The 17,071-nt window shown below is 39.9% G+C and overlaps 1 protein-coding gene across 3 annotated transcripts; it reads right to left on the reverse strand.

Annotated features, from left to right (window-relative positions):
- Positions 1 to 737: 737 nt before the first annotated feature.
- Positions 738 to 10,936, reverse strand: fam169b (family with sequence similarity 169 member B). 3 transcript variants are annotated; one of them, XM_063004607.1, is made up of 9 exons: positions 10,871 to 10,936; positions 8,577 to 8,695; positions 8,399 to 8,501; positions 8,237 to 8,322; positions 7,972 to 8,089; positions 6,791 to 6,973; positions 4,324 to 4,452; positions 1,759 to 1,829; positions 738 to 892 (listed from the first exon to the last, which is right to left on the reverse strand). In XM_063004607.1, exons 1-9 carry the CDS (start codon positions 10,905 to 10,907, stop codon positions 761 to 763), a joined length of 978 nt encoding a protein of 325 aa, XP_062860677.1. In that variant the 5' UTR covers positions 10,908 to 10,936; the 3' UTR covers positions 738 to 760. The 3 variants fall into 3 exon arrangements, with proteins under 3 accessions (XP_062860677.1, XP_062860676.1, XP_062860678.1); XM_063004606.1 differs by having other exon boundaries at positions 7,915 to 8,089; XM_063004608.1 differs by lacking the exons at positions 7,972 to 8,089; positions 8,237 to 8,322.
- Between the last annotated feature and the right edge of the window lie 6,135 nt (positions 10,937 to 17,071).

A 17,071-nucleotide genomic window follows, 5' to 3' on the forward strand; every position in this document is an offset into this window, starting at 1 on the left:
TTTCAAACTAAAGCTTATGCAGCACTGTTGGACAGAACCCAGAGAAGACATAAATACCGTCTCTTCCAACCGAAGAGCAAGGTCAGCTATGTTAGAAACATTTAGGGTTTTGCAATAAGTGGTCCAAGCAATGAGTATAAGACTGAACTAGGTGTGTGTGAACACATGGTTGTGTGTTACTGTATAAAATTACTAACATATAAATGTATTTCTAATGAAATGCTGAACTGCTTTTCCTTGGATCAGAAAGAAAGAAACAGGACATTTTACCAAGGGCATGAAAGGAACCTCTGTGGGTTGAAGGCTTTATTTGTCTTCCCCTCCAAATCTTCAAGAAAGGCAAAGACAACATCAAATCAAATGCTTCATTCTTGTTTCATCCGATTCATGGGTTAGGAGTGTTTTCTCGGAGGTAAAAGCTTGTTGGGCACCTGAGGTTTTATTAATGCTATAGCAGTATATGACCAAAAGTATGTGGACATCTGACTATGAACTTGTTGAGCAGGTGGACAAATAACTAAATACACTCAAAATATTAACCAGAGATACTGTTCACAGTTTTGGCTATTTAATTAACAAGTAAAATGTATTTCATTAAGAACTAAAATGCTATCTGGTTATGCAATTCAGCCCTGTTTACACTGTCACTTCTGCACAGAAGCTGGATTGATTTTGTATTAGAATTTTAAAGACTCTAATACAGCTGCATAGTAAACTCCAACCACAGCTCACACCGAGACCTTTCACATTGAGACTTTTATTAAAACATCTTAGCATTTTTACATTTGTCTGGTGTTTCAGTGTAGTTGCATTGTCTCCTCTTCACCCTGTTTTTATGGTCGCTGCATTGCTTGGGGCTGGTGACAGAGTCACTATCTTGTAGCATGGCTCCCTGAAAGTGAATAAAACATTGTTTTAGACTCTGTTGCAAAAATTTATTAGACTTATGGTAATTAGAGGTCATCTCCGTGTCACCACAACAGAGACTCCTACTGTCTGGTCAAGACAGGAATATCGAGAGCAAAGCATGATCCCCTGTACATGTTAAATCTCACTGTAGGAATCCACAACTGGCAGGTAAAAAGAAGCGGTTGCTGGTTTCAGACATGTCAGAAGGGCCTACTCTTTAAAACCAGTGTTGGTGGTGTGCACTTAATTTCAAGGGGAAAATCACCACTGTTTTCCATAACTCACACTGATCTCTGTCCTGTTTTTGTTTTCCACCCATTTTGGTATGTTCAATTGTTTTCAGTTTTCTTCCACCCATTTTCAGTTTCTCCCCAATTACATTGAGTTTTACTTGTGCAAGGTATCAGCATTATTTTTTAGCCTGCACTGAACGTGACTGACCCTAATCTTGACCACAGCTTTGTATCTTTAACCTCCCATTCTCACCTTGTCTTCTATAGTCTGTTTGCTGATCAACCCACCCTTGTTTGCTTTTGACCATGCTTTCTGAATTGTTCTGCCCATGTTATTTTTTCTAATAAAACCTGCATTGCATCCTTAACCTGCATGTAAGTCCTTGTTACAGTTGTTACAGTATGACACAAGAAAAGCATCACAAAATCCAACTGAAAGTAATCAATAAAAAGACATTTAAAATTCATGCAAATGCTTACTGGAAAAAAGCAATCCACCTTTCTGTTCATTTAGGATTGGATCACCAGATAATAAACGGTATATCCTGGTTTATATGATTTTCAGAAATGTATTTCTGGACAATAAGGAAATAGAAAATAGGATTTGAAAGCTCACCTTTCCCTTAGTGTCTGTGAGCTGTCCTTCAGTAGGTTCAGTGTTGTGTAAACGTTCATCAGAGATTTTACCTGCAGATAAAACACCACATCAGCAAAGATCAGTTTTAAAAGTGGAGTGTGACCAGTGCATTCTTGATGTACTGAGAATCTTGTGAGATCAACTATGCACCAATAACTCATTACATTGTCAGTGCTGTGAATAAGTATTCATCCCCTTTCTAACAACCTCACCATGGGTGTGTGTGTGTCTGCCCTGCGATGGACTGGCGCCTCATCCAGGGTGTTACTGTGTGCCTTGCGCCCATTAAGAAGCTGGGATAGGCTCCAGCACCCCCCTTCCCTCACGAAGGATAAGCAGTTATGAAAGTGAGTGAGTGAGTAAGTGAGCCTTGTAGTTACAGATTTTAGTCTTAAAGTCGGGCAATCACCTTAAAGGAACACTATGCCCCAGTTAAGGACATCCCCAAAGCTACAAATAGTACTTGTAATATATAAAGGAGGTATTGAACTGGCCACAATGCCATTTCTTAGGCTCTTGGACTCCACTGAACCACAATGAGAGCCAGTATCTCCAAATCGGTGCATATAGGAAAGGTGTTACATCTACCTAGGAGTGACCAGCCTGCTAAAATGGTTCAAGGGCTCAAAGACTGCTTGTACAAAAATGTAAATAAATAATCTAAAGAACCGTGGATGTCTCTATTTGCCACTATGGTTAGTGCTAATGAAGTATGGTCAGACCAAGGGACAAACTTCAAAGGTGGAAGTAAAGAGCTGAAAGAAGCTTTTGCAGCCCTCAGCCCTGATCTTCAGACATTACTAGCCAAACATCAAATCCACTTTCAGTTCAACCCTCCTAATGCTCCACACTTTGGCGGAACCTGGGAAAGAGAAATCAGATCAATCAAAACGGCTTTACGAACTGTTTTAGGCAACCAGTCAGTGACTGAAGAAGTACTGAAAACAGTACTTGTGGAGATAGAAGGTATGTTGAACTCCAAACCCTTAGGCTATGTATCATCTGATGTTGCTGACCCAGATCCCATCACCCCAAATATTCTCCTCATGGGGCGGCGGGATGCATCCCTACCCCAAGCCATCTATGCACAAACTACTAAATTGAAAAGAAGAAGATGGCAACAGAGTCAAATCCTGGCAGATCATTTTTGGAACCGCTTTATCAGAGAGTACCTCCCTAACCTGCAACTCCGAAATAAATGGAAACAACTGACGACAAATCCAGTAAACCAAACAGTGGTACTGGTCATGGACCCCCAGCAGCCAAGAGGTATGTGGCCTATAGGCAAACTCACCAGAGTCATCCCAAGTTCTGATGGGCAAGTCCGTACAGCTGAAGTAAGTGTACAAGGCAAGACTTATATCAGACCAATCGTACGTCTTATTCCTTTGAACTCAATGGCTGATGTTGATGATTCTTCCTTCTCCTAATCGTTTTTATTTTTAGTCAATATGCATGCACATATTGAGGGGCGGCTGTAAAAAACTCCAGAAAAGGACTCCAAACCCCAGAAGCCCTTGCTCCAGGAAAGGGTGGGGCTTAGTATTTAAAAGGTGCAGTCAGCCATTTTCTTTAAGCACACTAATTGTGTAAGGTGCCATGAGGCCTATTCCTGATTTGGATGTGTGTAGTAAGTTTGTTTGCTACTATTTCTTGAGTTCATTGTTTAAAACAGGATGGTAATTATATTCCTTGATATGTATAGTTATTAGTTATGTTGCACTGTTATGTTTGTTAATTTGTTCTTTGTATTTATTTAGTGAAAACCATCCATTTCTCCATTCCTTTATCCATGCCTTGAGCCATTCCTTGAGCCATTCCTTCATCCATGCCTTGAGCCAATCCTTCATCCATGCCTTGAGCCAATCCTTCATCCATGCCTTGAGCCAATCCTTCATCCATGCCTTCATCCATGCCTTCATCCATGCCTTGATCCATGCCTTGATCCATGCCTTGAGCCATTCCTTCAGCCATTCCTTCAGCCATTCCTTCAGCCATTCCTTCAGCAAATCCACCATCCAATTCATCCATTCCTTCAGCCATTCCTTCAGCCATTCCTTCAGCCATTCCTTCCATTCCTTCATCCATTCCTTCAGCCATTCCTTCAGCAAATCCACCATCCAATTCAGCCATTCCTTCAGCCATTCCTTCAGCCATTCCTTCAGCCATTCCTTCAGCCATTCCTTCAGCCATTCCTTCAGCCATTCCTTCATGTACTTGCATCCAATTTCAACTTTGCACCTAATATTCAAGTAAATGGAACTGTTTGTGTAACTGGCAATAAAAGGAACTGATCAATCTATTCACTTTCTGTCCTATGTGTTTTAATGGGCACACCATCACGATAGCATAACCATCTATTACCAGCTATTTTTCAAACTTCTACATATTGCTGAATAGGCAATATTTTACATCCACAGTATGAGACCATTCAAAGTTTTTATGGGAGAGTAACACCACTGCTAACTAAATGAACTGAAAACAAAACGCAAAAAAATAAGCACCTGAACGATGCCCAAACAAGCTATGTTATAACATGCTCACTGTGTGTTAGACGTTGCTGAAGTTGAATGCTTAACCACACGTTACGTCGCTGACTCCAGTCTCCAGGAGCCTCCACTTCATAGAGGTGCTCTCTTTGTTCCGGTTGCATCTCTAGGTACTTCTGGCATACTGTACACAAGTTAAAATAAAGCATGTTAGTTCCTGTACAGTAAGAACAAGCACAGTGATTAAACACATTTGCTACAGTTTAATTAATCAAAAATTATTTGTTATAAATAATTATTTATGTAATAATTAGTTTCATGTGCTTAAAGGCTTAACACTACTCAATACCAGGATTTATAAATATGCATGATAATGAGTGCCCTTAAATCATTTTTGTCAGGCAGATTTACAATAAATAACACTACATGGACAAAAGTACTGAATGTGTGTTTTAGCCACATCAGTTGCAATAAATCAGTTACATAAATAAAACGATGTGCTTCCAACTTTGAAGCTGTTTCAGCCAAGGCCCTTTCCTGTTCCAGCATGATTGTGCCCCTGTTCACAAAAGGTCTTTAAAGACAAAGAAAAGCTTGCTTTAAAGAAACTCCACTGGCCTGCACAGAGCCCTGACCTCAGCTCCACAGCTTTAGAATAAACTGGACTATCAATTAAGGCTTTCTTGACCAACATCAGTGCCCAGCCATGCAAATGCTCTTTTGACTTTGTGAGGAGTCTTCTCAGAAGAGTGGCTGCTGTTTTACAGTAGCTGAATAGATCACATAGAGGTCACTCTATTTTAATACCATTTCTTTTTAAAATGGAATGTGCAACAAGCTCATGATCAGGTGTCCAAATACTTCTGGCCATATAACCTATGTATGATTGTGTATTTAATTCATTGATTGTCTGCTGATGTACTGGATGTCTGCTGATGTTTGGTGATCTGGCTCTCATTTATTCACAACCGGGATTAGATTAGATTGGCAGGTAAAAAAAATCATTTTTTTCATTAAGGTGTACCCATCTAAAATACTGATGCTGATGAATCTACGTATATCTCTATATGTAAAAAAACACTTTCATTTAAATTTTAATAACAAACCATCAGGTTAATGATTTAACATAGAAAACACAAAAAAATTCAAGAACATTTACATAGCCTCTGTAATTTTATATCCAATGATAATCTGGAATTCAAAATGCAAATGTCCTACTGTCCAAACACTTTCAGACATTTATGCGAGACACCTTATCTAATGTTTATTTAATACAGCTTATACTGCAAGTAACTAAGCAGATATAATTATCTGTACTCTTTTTTATTTTTTGTCATGCTTAAGATATATAACAATGATTAAACAACCTGAGTAAACACACTGTGTTTGTACAGAAGCCAATAAATTGTCCACCCTTACAAGAAGAACTAAGAAGTCTAAGAGCCATCAAAAATGATTCATATTGTGGAATATTACTAGCTGGCAGCAGTTAAAAGCTTATCCTTAACTGTATACTTAAAACAGTAAAACAATCTAGTCTTCTACTGGAATTATACCAGGAAGAACTCAATTCACAGAGCAACGTCCACAGAATGACAGGTAAGTGTTGACTAACCTAAGGTCACTGACTTTGAAAAGCAAACATGGCCAACAGTATGTAAACATTCCTTCTAATTACTGAATTTAGCTGATAGGTGCATTCATTAAGCCGTCTCCATAGAGAAACATTGGGAAGAATGGCTTGTACTGAAGAGATCAAAGACTTTCATATTGGTACAAACACTACTGTAGATTTCCCCTTTGTAACAAATTAGTTAAGCACATTTCTGTCATGCTAGATATTTGTCAGTTAACTGTTAATGTTACTGAAATGGTCTAGAAGCGATAGGGGCTTGGCTGCAAAATTGTAGCCTCTGAAATGAGTTCTGAAAACAAATTGTCTGTCCTTGTTTGTAACAAGGGCGGCACGATGGCTCGGTGTGTAGCACTGTCTCCTCACAGCAAGAAGGTCCTGGGTTTCGATCAGGCAGGGCGGTCCGGGTCCTCCAGGAGCTCTGGTTTCCTCCCACAGTCCACAAACATGCAGTCAGGTTAATTGGAGACACTGAATTGCCCTATGGGTGTGTGTATGTGTGCGTGTGTCTGCCCTGCAATGGACTTGCGCCCCGTCCAGGGTGTTACTGTGTGCCTTGTGCCCATTGAAAAGCTGGGATAGGCTCCAGCACACAGTTGACCCTAATTGGATAAGCTGTTAAGAAAGTGAGTGACTGAGTGAGTGGGAAAACACTGGGCACAAGGCAGGAATACCCTGGACAGGGCACCTATTCATCGCAGGGCTTCATGTCAGAGTCAATCATGTCTGTGTTTGCTGATAGCACTGCTGAGATTTGAACCCGGTGGACTTGCGGCAGTGGTGGCAGTGGTGGGCTAGAATAATAGAGGGCTGGAATAATAGACAGCTGTTCTCCCAAGCACCCACATTTTAACGGACTAAAACAACCTGTGTAAGTAACCTGACTGACCTCTATACATGCTGGGAGATATGGGGTAGCTGATACCCAGCACACTCTCTGTGGGCATGGAGAAGCAGAAATCCTGGAGCATCTTCAGTGCCAGGCCTTTCCTTCTCCATCGGGTACGCACAAACACAGTGTCCAGCACAGGGAGAAGATAAAACTGACCAGGGTTTCCATTGCACAGGCTTCCTAAAAAACAAAATGTAACAATGCATTATATTAGAAGAATTATTAACACTTATTAACATTTATGTTATGATGGTATGGTTAAACAATGTACACTAAGAAAAACTGTACATGTACAACGTCTCAGTTTTTTTTTTTCTTTTTTTTTTCTCCAATTTTTTCCTCCAATTTTCTCCCCTAATCTAGTCATATCCAATTACCCTGATTGCGTTACGCTTCACCTCTACCTACACTACTGACTGATGAGCTTCGCAACTGACACACGCCCCCTCCGACACATGTGCAGTACCAACTGCATCTTTTCACCTGCACGAGGCGAGTTCATATGCGGATCAGCCTTGTGCATGGAGCACCACACCCTGATCAGCATTATTCCTCAACTCTGCGCAGGCGCCATCAATCAGCCAGCAGTGGTCATAATTGCACCAGTTATGAGGAACCCTGGTCCGGCTTGTCCCACCCTGTGAACAACAGCCAATCGTTGTTCATGTAGCCACCCAGCCCAGCCGGATGGCAGAGCTGAGATTCGATACGATGTATTCAAAATCCCAGCTCTGGTCAACGTCTCATTTTTAAAACAACAAGGCAGCAGTCCAATGTGAAGTAATTGCAGTTATGCAATACACCCTTCATAGGCTAGGATTATACTAGTCACATGTCTAAGCATACACAGCTTAGCATCTAAAGCTCAATTCTTGTCTGAACATATTTACATTTAAACCTGAAAATAAAATGTATTGTACAGAAAAAAACATCTGTAGAAATATAATTTTATAGGGGAAGCATTTAAGGTAATATAATGTCCCTCTTTCATGTCTGTCTTTTTGTCTGTCTATTTATCTATCTAAACCACCCCTAGAATTAAGAGTAATGGGATGAATACATGTTTAGCATTTAGGATAACGTTTTTGAGGGATAACGCTTACAAAACATTAAATTTACACCTTTCTTCTTAATGGTGTAAAAGCCAACTGCTTCTCCATCTTGCCAGAAGACTTTACCATATTCTGACATGGGATGAACTGAGAAATACACGTCTTCTTCCAGTGGCCTCTCAAGTACCCCAAACACAATCTGACTTAGCAGGAACAGTATAACTCTCTCCATCACTGACTCCACCTGTGGTAATAAAGATAGTTACCTCTATAAAAAGTCTGATTTTCCCCATGCCATGACTAAAGCTGAATCACACACAAAGTCAGATCATCCTGATTAAGAGTTTAAATTATTCTTGCTTGACTGCATCTGCATGTATGACAAACTCACAAACACAAGTCCATTTCTGGATTTTCTGGACGTCTTCAAGACATCACTAACTGGCCAAAATTTACCATGCACGTATAGTGCAACCACTGAAAGAAAATGTTTTATTGTTAAATAAATAAATACAGTACAATATAATTAAACAGAAGACTGAGGGTTCATAACCTTGGGTTTCATCTTCAGGTGTATGAAGAGCCAAAAGGAAATGAGCTGGATCATCCTTTCCAAACAGCCTCAGCTGGCCTATGTTGTTATGAGTTATTTTCATCTGTCGACAATAAGTCACACTGGTAAATCATAGATTTTATTTATTAAATTTTTTATAAAAGACTACAGTGCATACCTCTGCTCCATTGGGAAGGCTAAATGACTTTGTGTCTGTCTCAAGGCTCGACAGGTACTCGGAGTCGGGACGTAATTCATCATAATTCTGAGAGGGCAGGTCAACTGGGTAAAGATTTCCTGGGGATAAAAGTTTTAAGAAAGTGGAACACTTAATTTCTCAAAAAGTCTGGACAATGGCTAGAATTTAAATATAGTTTTAATTTAATAATACTTTAATTTAATTTGAACATTTGTTTTAATTTTGTGACACTGATCTTTATGATGATGTTTGTTCACTTGAGTTTATTTTAACTGGTATACTTGTAATGGTATTGTCCCACTTTACAAGTAAGTCCATGCCCCAGCTAACAAGTAATATCATAATAAATTTTGTTAGTAATATCAAGAATTTACCAGCAATCTCATGTCCTAACTTACAAGTAATAGGCTGTCACATTTTGCCAGTAATTCACTCACATGTTTTACCAGTAATACCCTGTTTGGATTCACCAGTGATACAAAGTCCTACTTTTACAGCAATATCCTGTTTTAATTTAGAAAGCAATGGTTTCATCTCATCTCATCTGATTATTTAACAGAACAATACATATAATGTGTAAATATCATATTAAGAACATATTATTTTTTCTTTTTAAGATAAATAACATTAATTGTTTAATATTTTGTCATTTACAGAAAGAATAGAATGCCTTTATCTGTTATTTATACATATACAGGTGTGTACAGTACAACAAAATTCTTTTTTCACATATCCCAGCTTGTTTGGAAGTTGGGGTCAGAGTGCAGGGTCAGCCATTATACAGTGCCCAATGAGCAGTTTGTTTGTTTTTTAGGATTTTAACGTCATGTTCTACACTTTTGGTTACATTCATGACAGGAACGGTATAGGTTCATCAGTTCACAAGTTTATATCGAACATATTCTTGGACAATTTAGTGTCTCCAAATCACCTCACTTGCATGTCTTTGGACTGTGGGAGGAAACCCACGCGAACACGGGGAGAACATGCAAACTCCACACAGAAAGGACCCGTACCGCCCCACCTGGGGATCAAACCCAGGACCTTCTTGCTGTGAGGCGACAGTGCTACCCACTTATCCACCGTGCCGCCCTGCCCCAGGAGCAGAGAAGGTTAAGGGCCTTGCTCTAGGGCCCAACATTGGGTGCATGGTTGTATAATATATTCTTTAACTATTTTGTAGTTTTTGTAATTACTGTGGCGGAGCAGTCACTAAAGCATTTCACTGCCAGTTGTACTGTGTATGACCATGTATGTGACAAATAAACCTTGATTTAATTTGATGGTTGCAAACTCTCAACCTTTCGCTTGATAGGTCAAAGCTCTACCAACTAGGCTACCACTGTCCTTAATTTGCTTCTGTGTGTAAAAAGCCATAATGTTTTTCTTAATATGATATTTCTATGAATTATGAAGGTCTGAATTCATTGTTAATATTGTTGTAAACTCTTTATAAAGAAAGGTTAGTTCTTAGCTGTTTGTGAGCAAATTTTAGATTTATAAAAAGTGGAAATACTTTTGGCCTTTTTCTCCTCAAGGTGGTTGGACAGGCTTCCATAGCAAAATATACTTATGTTAGATTTAAAAAAAAAAATACTTAATAAAATTATGTATATTATACTAAAGCTATTCTGAAAAACTGAACCTCCAAGTGAATTTAACTGGTGTCACATGTAGTAGTATACAGTACTAACAACACATTAACCGATTTCACCCATACAGGAACAGTGTGCAGTACTGGACAGTTAGAAATATGATATTTTGAAAACACAGACGGGGTTTATAGAGAAAAATAGTTTATAGTTATAGTTTTAAACTATAAATTAGGAGATTGTGGTTGCTCTTACATGACCTGAGTTAATAAATACAGGCTTTCCGACAGGACTAGACAGAAAGCGTAATGACACCATGACCTCAAGTACACATAGACCCAACTCAAGGGAAAGTTGCTTATTTTACAAATGTGAATAAAAAATAAAATTAAACATATTACATTAATTGTGTGCAGATGGTCAAACAAGTTTAACTCACTTTAAAAGTTAATATTCTAAGCTACTATATTTGCTGTCGGCTTATTTCAGCTGTTTACAGTTTAGTGGACAGAATGCGCATGTGCAGAACATTAAGGCGACCTAGCGTTAGCAAGCATTCTGAGCACACATTATTACCAATAGTTAAGTTATACGTTAGCCAGTGTTTATAATAGAGACTGTAGCGCAGGCACGGTTTATCTATATAAAACACCGACAATAATACAAGCTATTTATTCCTACCTTTATTTGTAAGTAACAAGTCCGAGTCTGTTTCCATTTTCAAAGCGTAACATGCTTTAAATTGACTTCGCTTAGAAAACAGCGCCACCTTCTGAAGCTGGTAATAAACTGCCAATAATTGCTAACAGCATTAGCACAACTTGCCTTAGTATAAACGGCTACACGTTGTATACATTCATTAACTACAGTTACTGTTTTGCAGTGGTATACACTTATTTAATTGAAAATTTCTTATAAACCTTTATTTTTTCGTATGTCTGTCAGTTTCTTTGATATAACCTCAGGAATACAACCATGTTGTAACAACATATATACATTAGGGTCACCATACATTCTTTTTTCCCAGGCATGGCCTTTTTAGGAGTTAACATGGATCCAGACAGTATTTATAAACTGCCTAATATTTCCACAATAAAGGTTTTGAATGTTGACATTTCGTTTCTTCACTAATCTTGCATTGTGTAGACCTTAGGGTTGCCAACTTTCAGAACTGGAAATAAGGAACACCCTGGGCTGGCGGGTGGGGGGTGGGATGGCGCTTTGTTTACCTGAGCGGGAGCGGGGGGTAGGCGGTTAGGGTTGCACCTATAGCAAATATAACGGGTCTTACACCGTCATAGGAACATGATCAAAATGTTTTATTTAGGCTGTTCAACGTATATTATTTTCATTCTTTATAATAATAAATCAGAACCATATTTTAGGCAAAACAACTTAAAGAACATCATGTAACATTTTTTCTCAATAGTGCAAACAACATTTCTGGTTCTGGACTGCGTTGCTTAAGGGGGCAGTGAGAGCTTATGCCCACCCCAGCGCCCCCATAGCGCCGGCCCTGCTTGTGTTACTTTAGTTTCGTTTTAAGCCGGATTTGAACCTAGGGTGGAAAAATATGCGTGCCGCGCTCTGCCCACTGCGCTACTCAAACAGCGGAGTAATAATCAGGTTGTTATGCTGATATGTCTGCGCACACACGGCGTTACTAAGACTAAAAGTGAACACTACTTAAAATAATAACCAAATGCTTTCTAATTCCCACAGTAGCAGCAGTTTCCTTCTGTTTCATACGTATCGCCCCGTCTCAGTCTAATCTGCAGAATTTCTCTCCCATTGATAAAAATACGGAACAAAGAGCGTCCCGTATCAGTTTAATATGGAACGCCACGTTTAGTTTACAAATAAGGAACGATCCCAATTTTTTTTACGGGACGGTTGGCAACCCTAGTAGGCCTACATGTCCCACATGTAATGGTGGCTTTGGCACAGAAAGCCTGGTGGGGCACAATAAACTCTATGTTCTTCAGTATTCAACCCGTCAATAAAACTACACACAAACCTACTTGCTCAATGGTGTCTGCGTGGGTTTCCTCCGGGAGCTCTGGTTTCCTCCCACAGTCCAATAAACATGCAAGTGAGGTGAATTTGAGATACTAAATTGTCCATGGCTGTGTTTGACATTGAACTTGTGAACAAATAAATCTTGTGTAAGGAATAACTACCGTTTCTGTCATGAATGTAACCAAAGTGTAAAACAAAATGTTAAAATCCTAATAAACAAACAAACTTGCTCAATGAATCCAAACACAGATGCATCTCATTTAGTATTAGTAGTAGCTAAAAGAACCATGCTGACTATGGCTATCTGCATAGCAATGCCAGGATTGTAAACAATGTTTACTAAATCTCGTAGCAGGCCTATGATAATTCTTTTTTTCTGGCTGTTCTCAGCAAGGGACAAATGTGATTGTGCCCCACAGTATTACTGACATCAAGTTAAACGTGTTTTTAACTGCTCACTTGCTTAGACCGAATGTTAAGGGGTCGGCCCCATTTGATCACTTTTGAGACGGTCCCTAACTCACAACACAAACAGTGAATTTCAATGAACATCCAGCTTCAAACAAACTTTACATCAGTTGTTCACCAAACAATTTGGAAACTAAGTTTTAGTCTTACTTAAATTGCGTAACAAGACCTTACTGTTTAATCATTATTTTATAATTCACTAAAATATATTTTAAAGACATGGTTTTCTTGACATGAAAAATTAGTGGTACCCTCGCATCACTGATGGCTATTTGGGTAAGCAGCAAAAGTATTTATACACTTCCAGCTTTAACTGGAACGGTCTAGTCACGCTCACTTCAAAGCTCTATAACTAACTAAAACAATTGAACAGCTCCATTAAATCGATAACAGCTCTTCATGTTGCAAGGCAGATTCTTCCTTACAGATTTTCTTCTTACAGTCAATAGATTGTCAGTCAGTTAAAAAATACAATTTTTCAATGCAAGATTGCAAATAATATGAGTCACTTGGTAGCATATAATTTATTTTATATAATTGATTTCATATACCTGCTTTATATACCTCACCTCATAGCAAGAAGGTCCTGGGTTCGATCCTCAGGTGGGGTGGTCCAGGTCCTTTCTGTGTGGAGTTTGCATGTTCTTCCCGTGCCTGTTTGGGTTTATTCCGGGAGCTCCGGTTTCCTCCCACAGTCCAAAGATATAGACTGTGCAGTGAGGTGCATTGGAGATACAAAATTGTCCATGACTGTGTTTGACATTAACCTTGTGAACTGATGATGAATCTTGTGTAATGAGTAACTACCGTTTCTGTCATTAATGTAATCCTAATAAATAAATAAATATACACCGATTAGGCATAACATTATGACCACCTTCCTAACTGACTGGTCTGCGGCTATGCAGCCCCATACGCAACAAACTGCAATGCACTGTGTATTCTGACACCTTTCTATCAGAACCAGCATTAACTTCTTCAGCAGTTTGAGCTACAGTAGCTCGTCTGTTGGATCGGACCACACGGGCCAGCCTTCGCTCCCCACGTCCATCAATGAGCCTTGGCCGCCCATGACCCTGTTGTCAGTTTACCACTGTTCCTTCATTGGACCACTTTTGATAGATACTGACCACTGCAGACTGGGAACACCCCACAAGAGCTGCAGTTTTGAAGATGCTTTGACCCAGTCGTCTAGCCATCACAATTTGGCCCTTGTCAAACTCACTCAAATTCTTTTTTTTGCTCATTTTTCCTGCTTCTAACACACCAACTTTGAGGATAAAATGTTCACTTGCTGCCTAATATATCCCACCTACTAACAGGTGCCATGATGAAGAGATAATCAGTGTTATTCTCTTTGGTGTATACGGTGTATACCTTATAGCGATGGGTGTGGCAGAAACACCTAAAGTCAGGTATGCTTTATGTTCGAGAAAGTGACACAAACAAGCATAAATGCATGACAACCCCAATGCTTACATAAACGCCACAAAAGTGTTGCAGCTCTAAAATACATCAATTTTTCCCACCTAAAAACATTTAATTTTGATTCAATTATTGCAGTTTGATAAATGATTGCAAACTGAAAAACTCTAAAATTGTCATTATAGATTGAATGTTTACCAGAAATGTAATAATACAGCAATGCACTGCATAATTACATTCCATTACTGTTAAGACATGTTGTTGCTGTGGTTAATTACCATTGGCACCTCACTTACAGTAATTGCTGGCAATCTCTGCTTTCTCTTATATGCTTAGGAGAATTATTCTTTTTTCTTTCTGTTTCTCTTTCTTCGCAATTTCACTCAACCAACAAACTTCCCACTGAGGAATCCAACATTTCTGGAATTCCTCTCTCAGGGAAAGGCAAGGTCGACTTATTATATTTGTTTTTGCTCAGCTGCAAGGTTATGATGTTAGGAGATCAACTGTCACTCAGCAGCTTAGCTGATGAAACCATCAGAAATATTGTCGGGTCAGACACGCTTAAGCTGCGGACCTGTTGTTACCCAACACATTCGAGAATGCAGTAAGCACTAGAATTAATTTTTATAATATATTTTTTTATTTTATTTATGCATTTTCTCCCATTTTCCTCCCAATTTAGCGTGGTCAATTTGTCTTCCGCTGCTGGGGGATCCCTGACTGCAGTCGAGGTGGGTATCTTGCAGCTCACGCCTCCTCTGACCCGTGCGCAGCCTTTAAAGGAACCCTTTTTTACCCATGCATTCCGCACAGGTGCCTCTCTATCTGGTCCTTACACAGCGTTTGAAGACCCCACCCACATAGTCTGCTCATCCCGCCCTGCAGGCACTGCCAATTATGCCCGCTAGATGGCGATGCCGAGTTTCGAACCGATGAGTTCAGAATCTCGGAGCTGGTGTGCTAGCGGATCAGGGTGTGTCTCTCCGTACACAGAGGTGGTCCGCAGCTGATCTTGTCTGGTGTGGGTGACAAAATGCATATGGCTGCTGCCCACGTGTCGGAGGGGGCATGGGTTATAAAGAATGATTTCTCACTCCAAAGACACTTCACCGTCTCACTTAGCAGATCATTTTATCCAAAGCGACCTCCATTTGTGCCCTAATACAAATCATGTTATTGAGGGTTAAAGTGGCAGCTGAAGTATTGCTACAGTGGCAACCTGCCAGCAGTGGGATTTGTACCAGCAAGGATTCCCATTACTAGTAAAGAACCATAACCACTGATACTCACTGATTTAGAGAACATTAGTCAAAGTTTATACCTTATTTGTTGAAGATACAATAGTCAGTACACATATACAATGAAAACTGTCTTAGTCCACATATATGAAGGACAAAAAAAGACCACAACAAGACTGGGCCCTTAAGCAAGGCCCTTAACCCTCAGTTGCTTAGGTGCTTAGGTTTTATTCATCACAACTGTAAAATGCTTTAAATAAATTTTACCATGTTGCCATTTACAGTCAATTCAGTTATGTCCCTCTTGCATTGATGTTAGACTATTTTTAGCATGCTAATTTTTAGAAGGCTTTATAAATATTTGTCCCAACCCTTTTAAATCAAACCACTCAATCCTCTTCTATTGTGCCAGCAAAAAGAGAACTCTTTCATTATGTCCATGATGCTCACAGTAAACTTGCTTGTTTCCAGTGGATTTATTTGTGGTAGGTGGACCATGCCATTGCTTTTCATAGAATATGTCTACAAATACAGGTAGACAGAAGCCGCTCAGGTGGCGCAGCAGTAAAAAGACACGCTGCAACCAGGGCTGGATTTTGAGTAAGTGGTATCGAATCCAGCTCTGCTTCACCGGTTCGAAGCTGAGTGGCTGTATGGGCAACGATTGGCCGGTTGCTCAGTTGGGGGGTGGGACAAAGAACCGGATGTGGGTCTCTCTCTGTCAGAATGCGATTACGACCTCTGTTGGCTGATTAGAGGCACCAGCACAAGAGATGAGGAAGAGTGCCCTTAGGGTGTGTCTCTCCGCATGCAACGCTAGGTGGCGCCAAACTCATCAATGTGTGGGTGGCAAGAATGCATCTGGCTGCTGCTCATGTTTCGGAGGGGATGTGGGTTAGCTTCGATCTCCTCGGTCAGGGCAGGGTTCGGCATAGACAGAGAGGAAGCACGATGCAAATTGAACAATTGGATACGCTAAAGGGGGAGAAAAAAAAATACAGGTAGACAGGCCATCTGGTGTTTTTGTTTACAACAAGAAAATGTTTCCTAGACCTGTGGTAATCTTTAACCATCTTTGTTTGACTTGTGATGATAAGACAAAGAATTCAGAGTTGCTGAGGATGGTATATTACAATACATAAAGTCTTAACTAAAGCCTATGATAAATTTCCCTCTGATTTAGGAGAGAAGGCTTGCAAGCAGTAAGGAAGCAGAGAACTGCCTGTAGTGTTATTTCATCAGGGTCTCCCATGGCATAAAGGTCTTAACTAGAGATGGGACGATCGGGGTTTTTGGCACCGATTCCGATCTCCGATCTCCTTTCAGGGACATCTGCCGATAGCCGATTGCGATCGGGGGGTGGGGGGGGGTGGGGGGGGTGTTTGGGAGGGGGGGGTTAGCAGTAAATAAAATAAATAAACTTAAAAAGAGCCTCACAGTGAAGATAAACCGGAGCAGCGCGCGCGTGTGTGTGTGCGCCTTTAGAAGAGACGCTTTGTTCACTGTATCGCTATAAGTGATTCATTGATTCACGAGTCATTTTTCGCGAAGCGTAAGTTTCTCTTCTCAGTTATCTCTCCGTGTTTACTGTTATTAATTAAATGTCGTGGTTTTAAATAAACACCAGCTACTACAGAACATTCTGTGTGACTCTCTTACATTAAAAAGCTTAATTAAAAAGCTTAATTAAACTGCTATTACCACAGATCTGTAACCGAGTCAGACTCGT

This window comes from Trichomycterus rosablanca, chromosome 11 (genome assembly GCF_030014385.1).
Source record: "Trichomycterus rosablanca isolate fTriRos1 chromosome 11, fTriRos1.hap1, whole genome shotgun sequence".
Taxonomy (NCBI): Eukaryota; Metazoa; Chordata; class Actinopteri; order Siluriformes; family Trichomycteridae; genus Trichomycterus; species Trichomycterus rosablanca.

Bases quoted from the DNA above. Each gene is read 5' to 3' on its own strand.
- fam169b (XM_063004606.1), bottom strand. From the start codon at position 10,907: ATGGAAACAGACTCGGACTTGTTACTTACAAATAAAG. The intron at 8,090-8,236 runs GTGAGTTTGTCA...TTATTACCACAG, and splicing joins CCAGAAATGGACTTGTGTTT to GTGGAGTCAGTGATGGAGAG. The intron at 1,830-4,323 runs GTGAGCATGTTA...TTTTATCTGCAG, and splicing joins TCAGCAACGTCTAACACACA to GTAAAATCTCTGATGAACGT.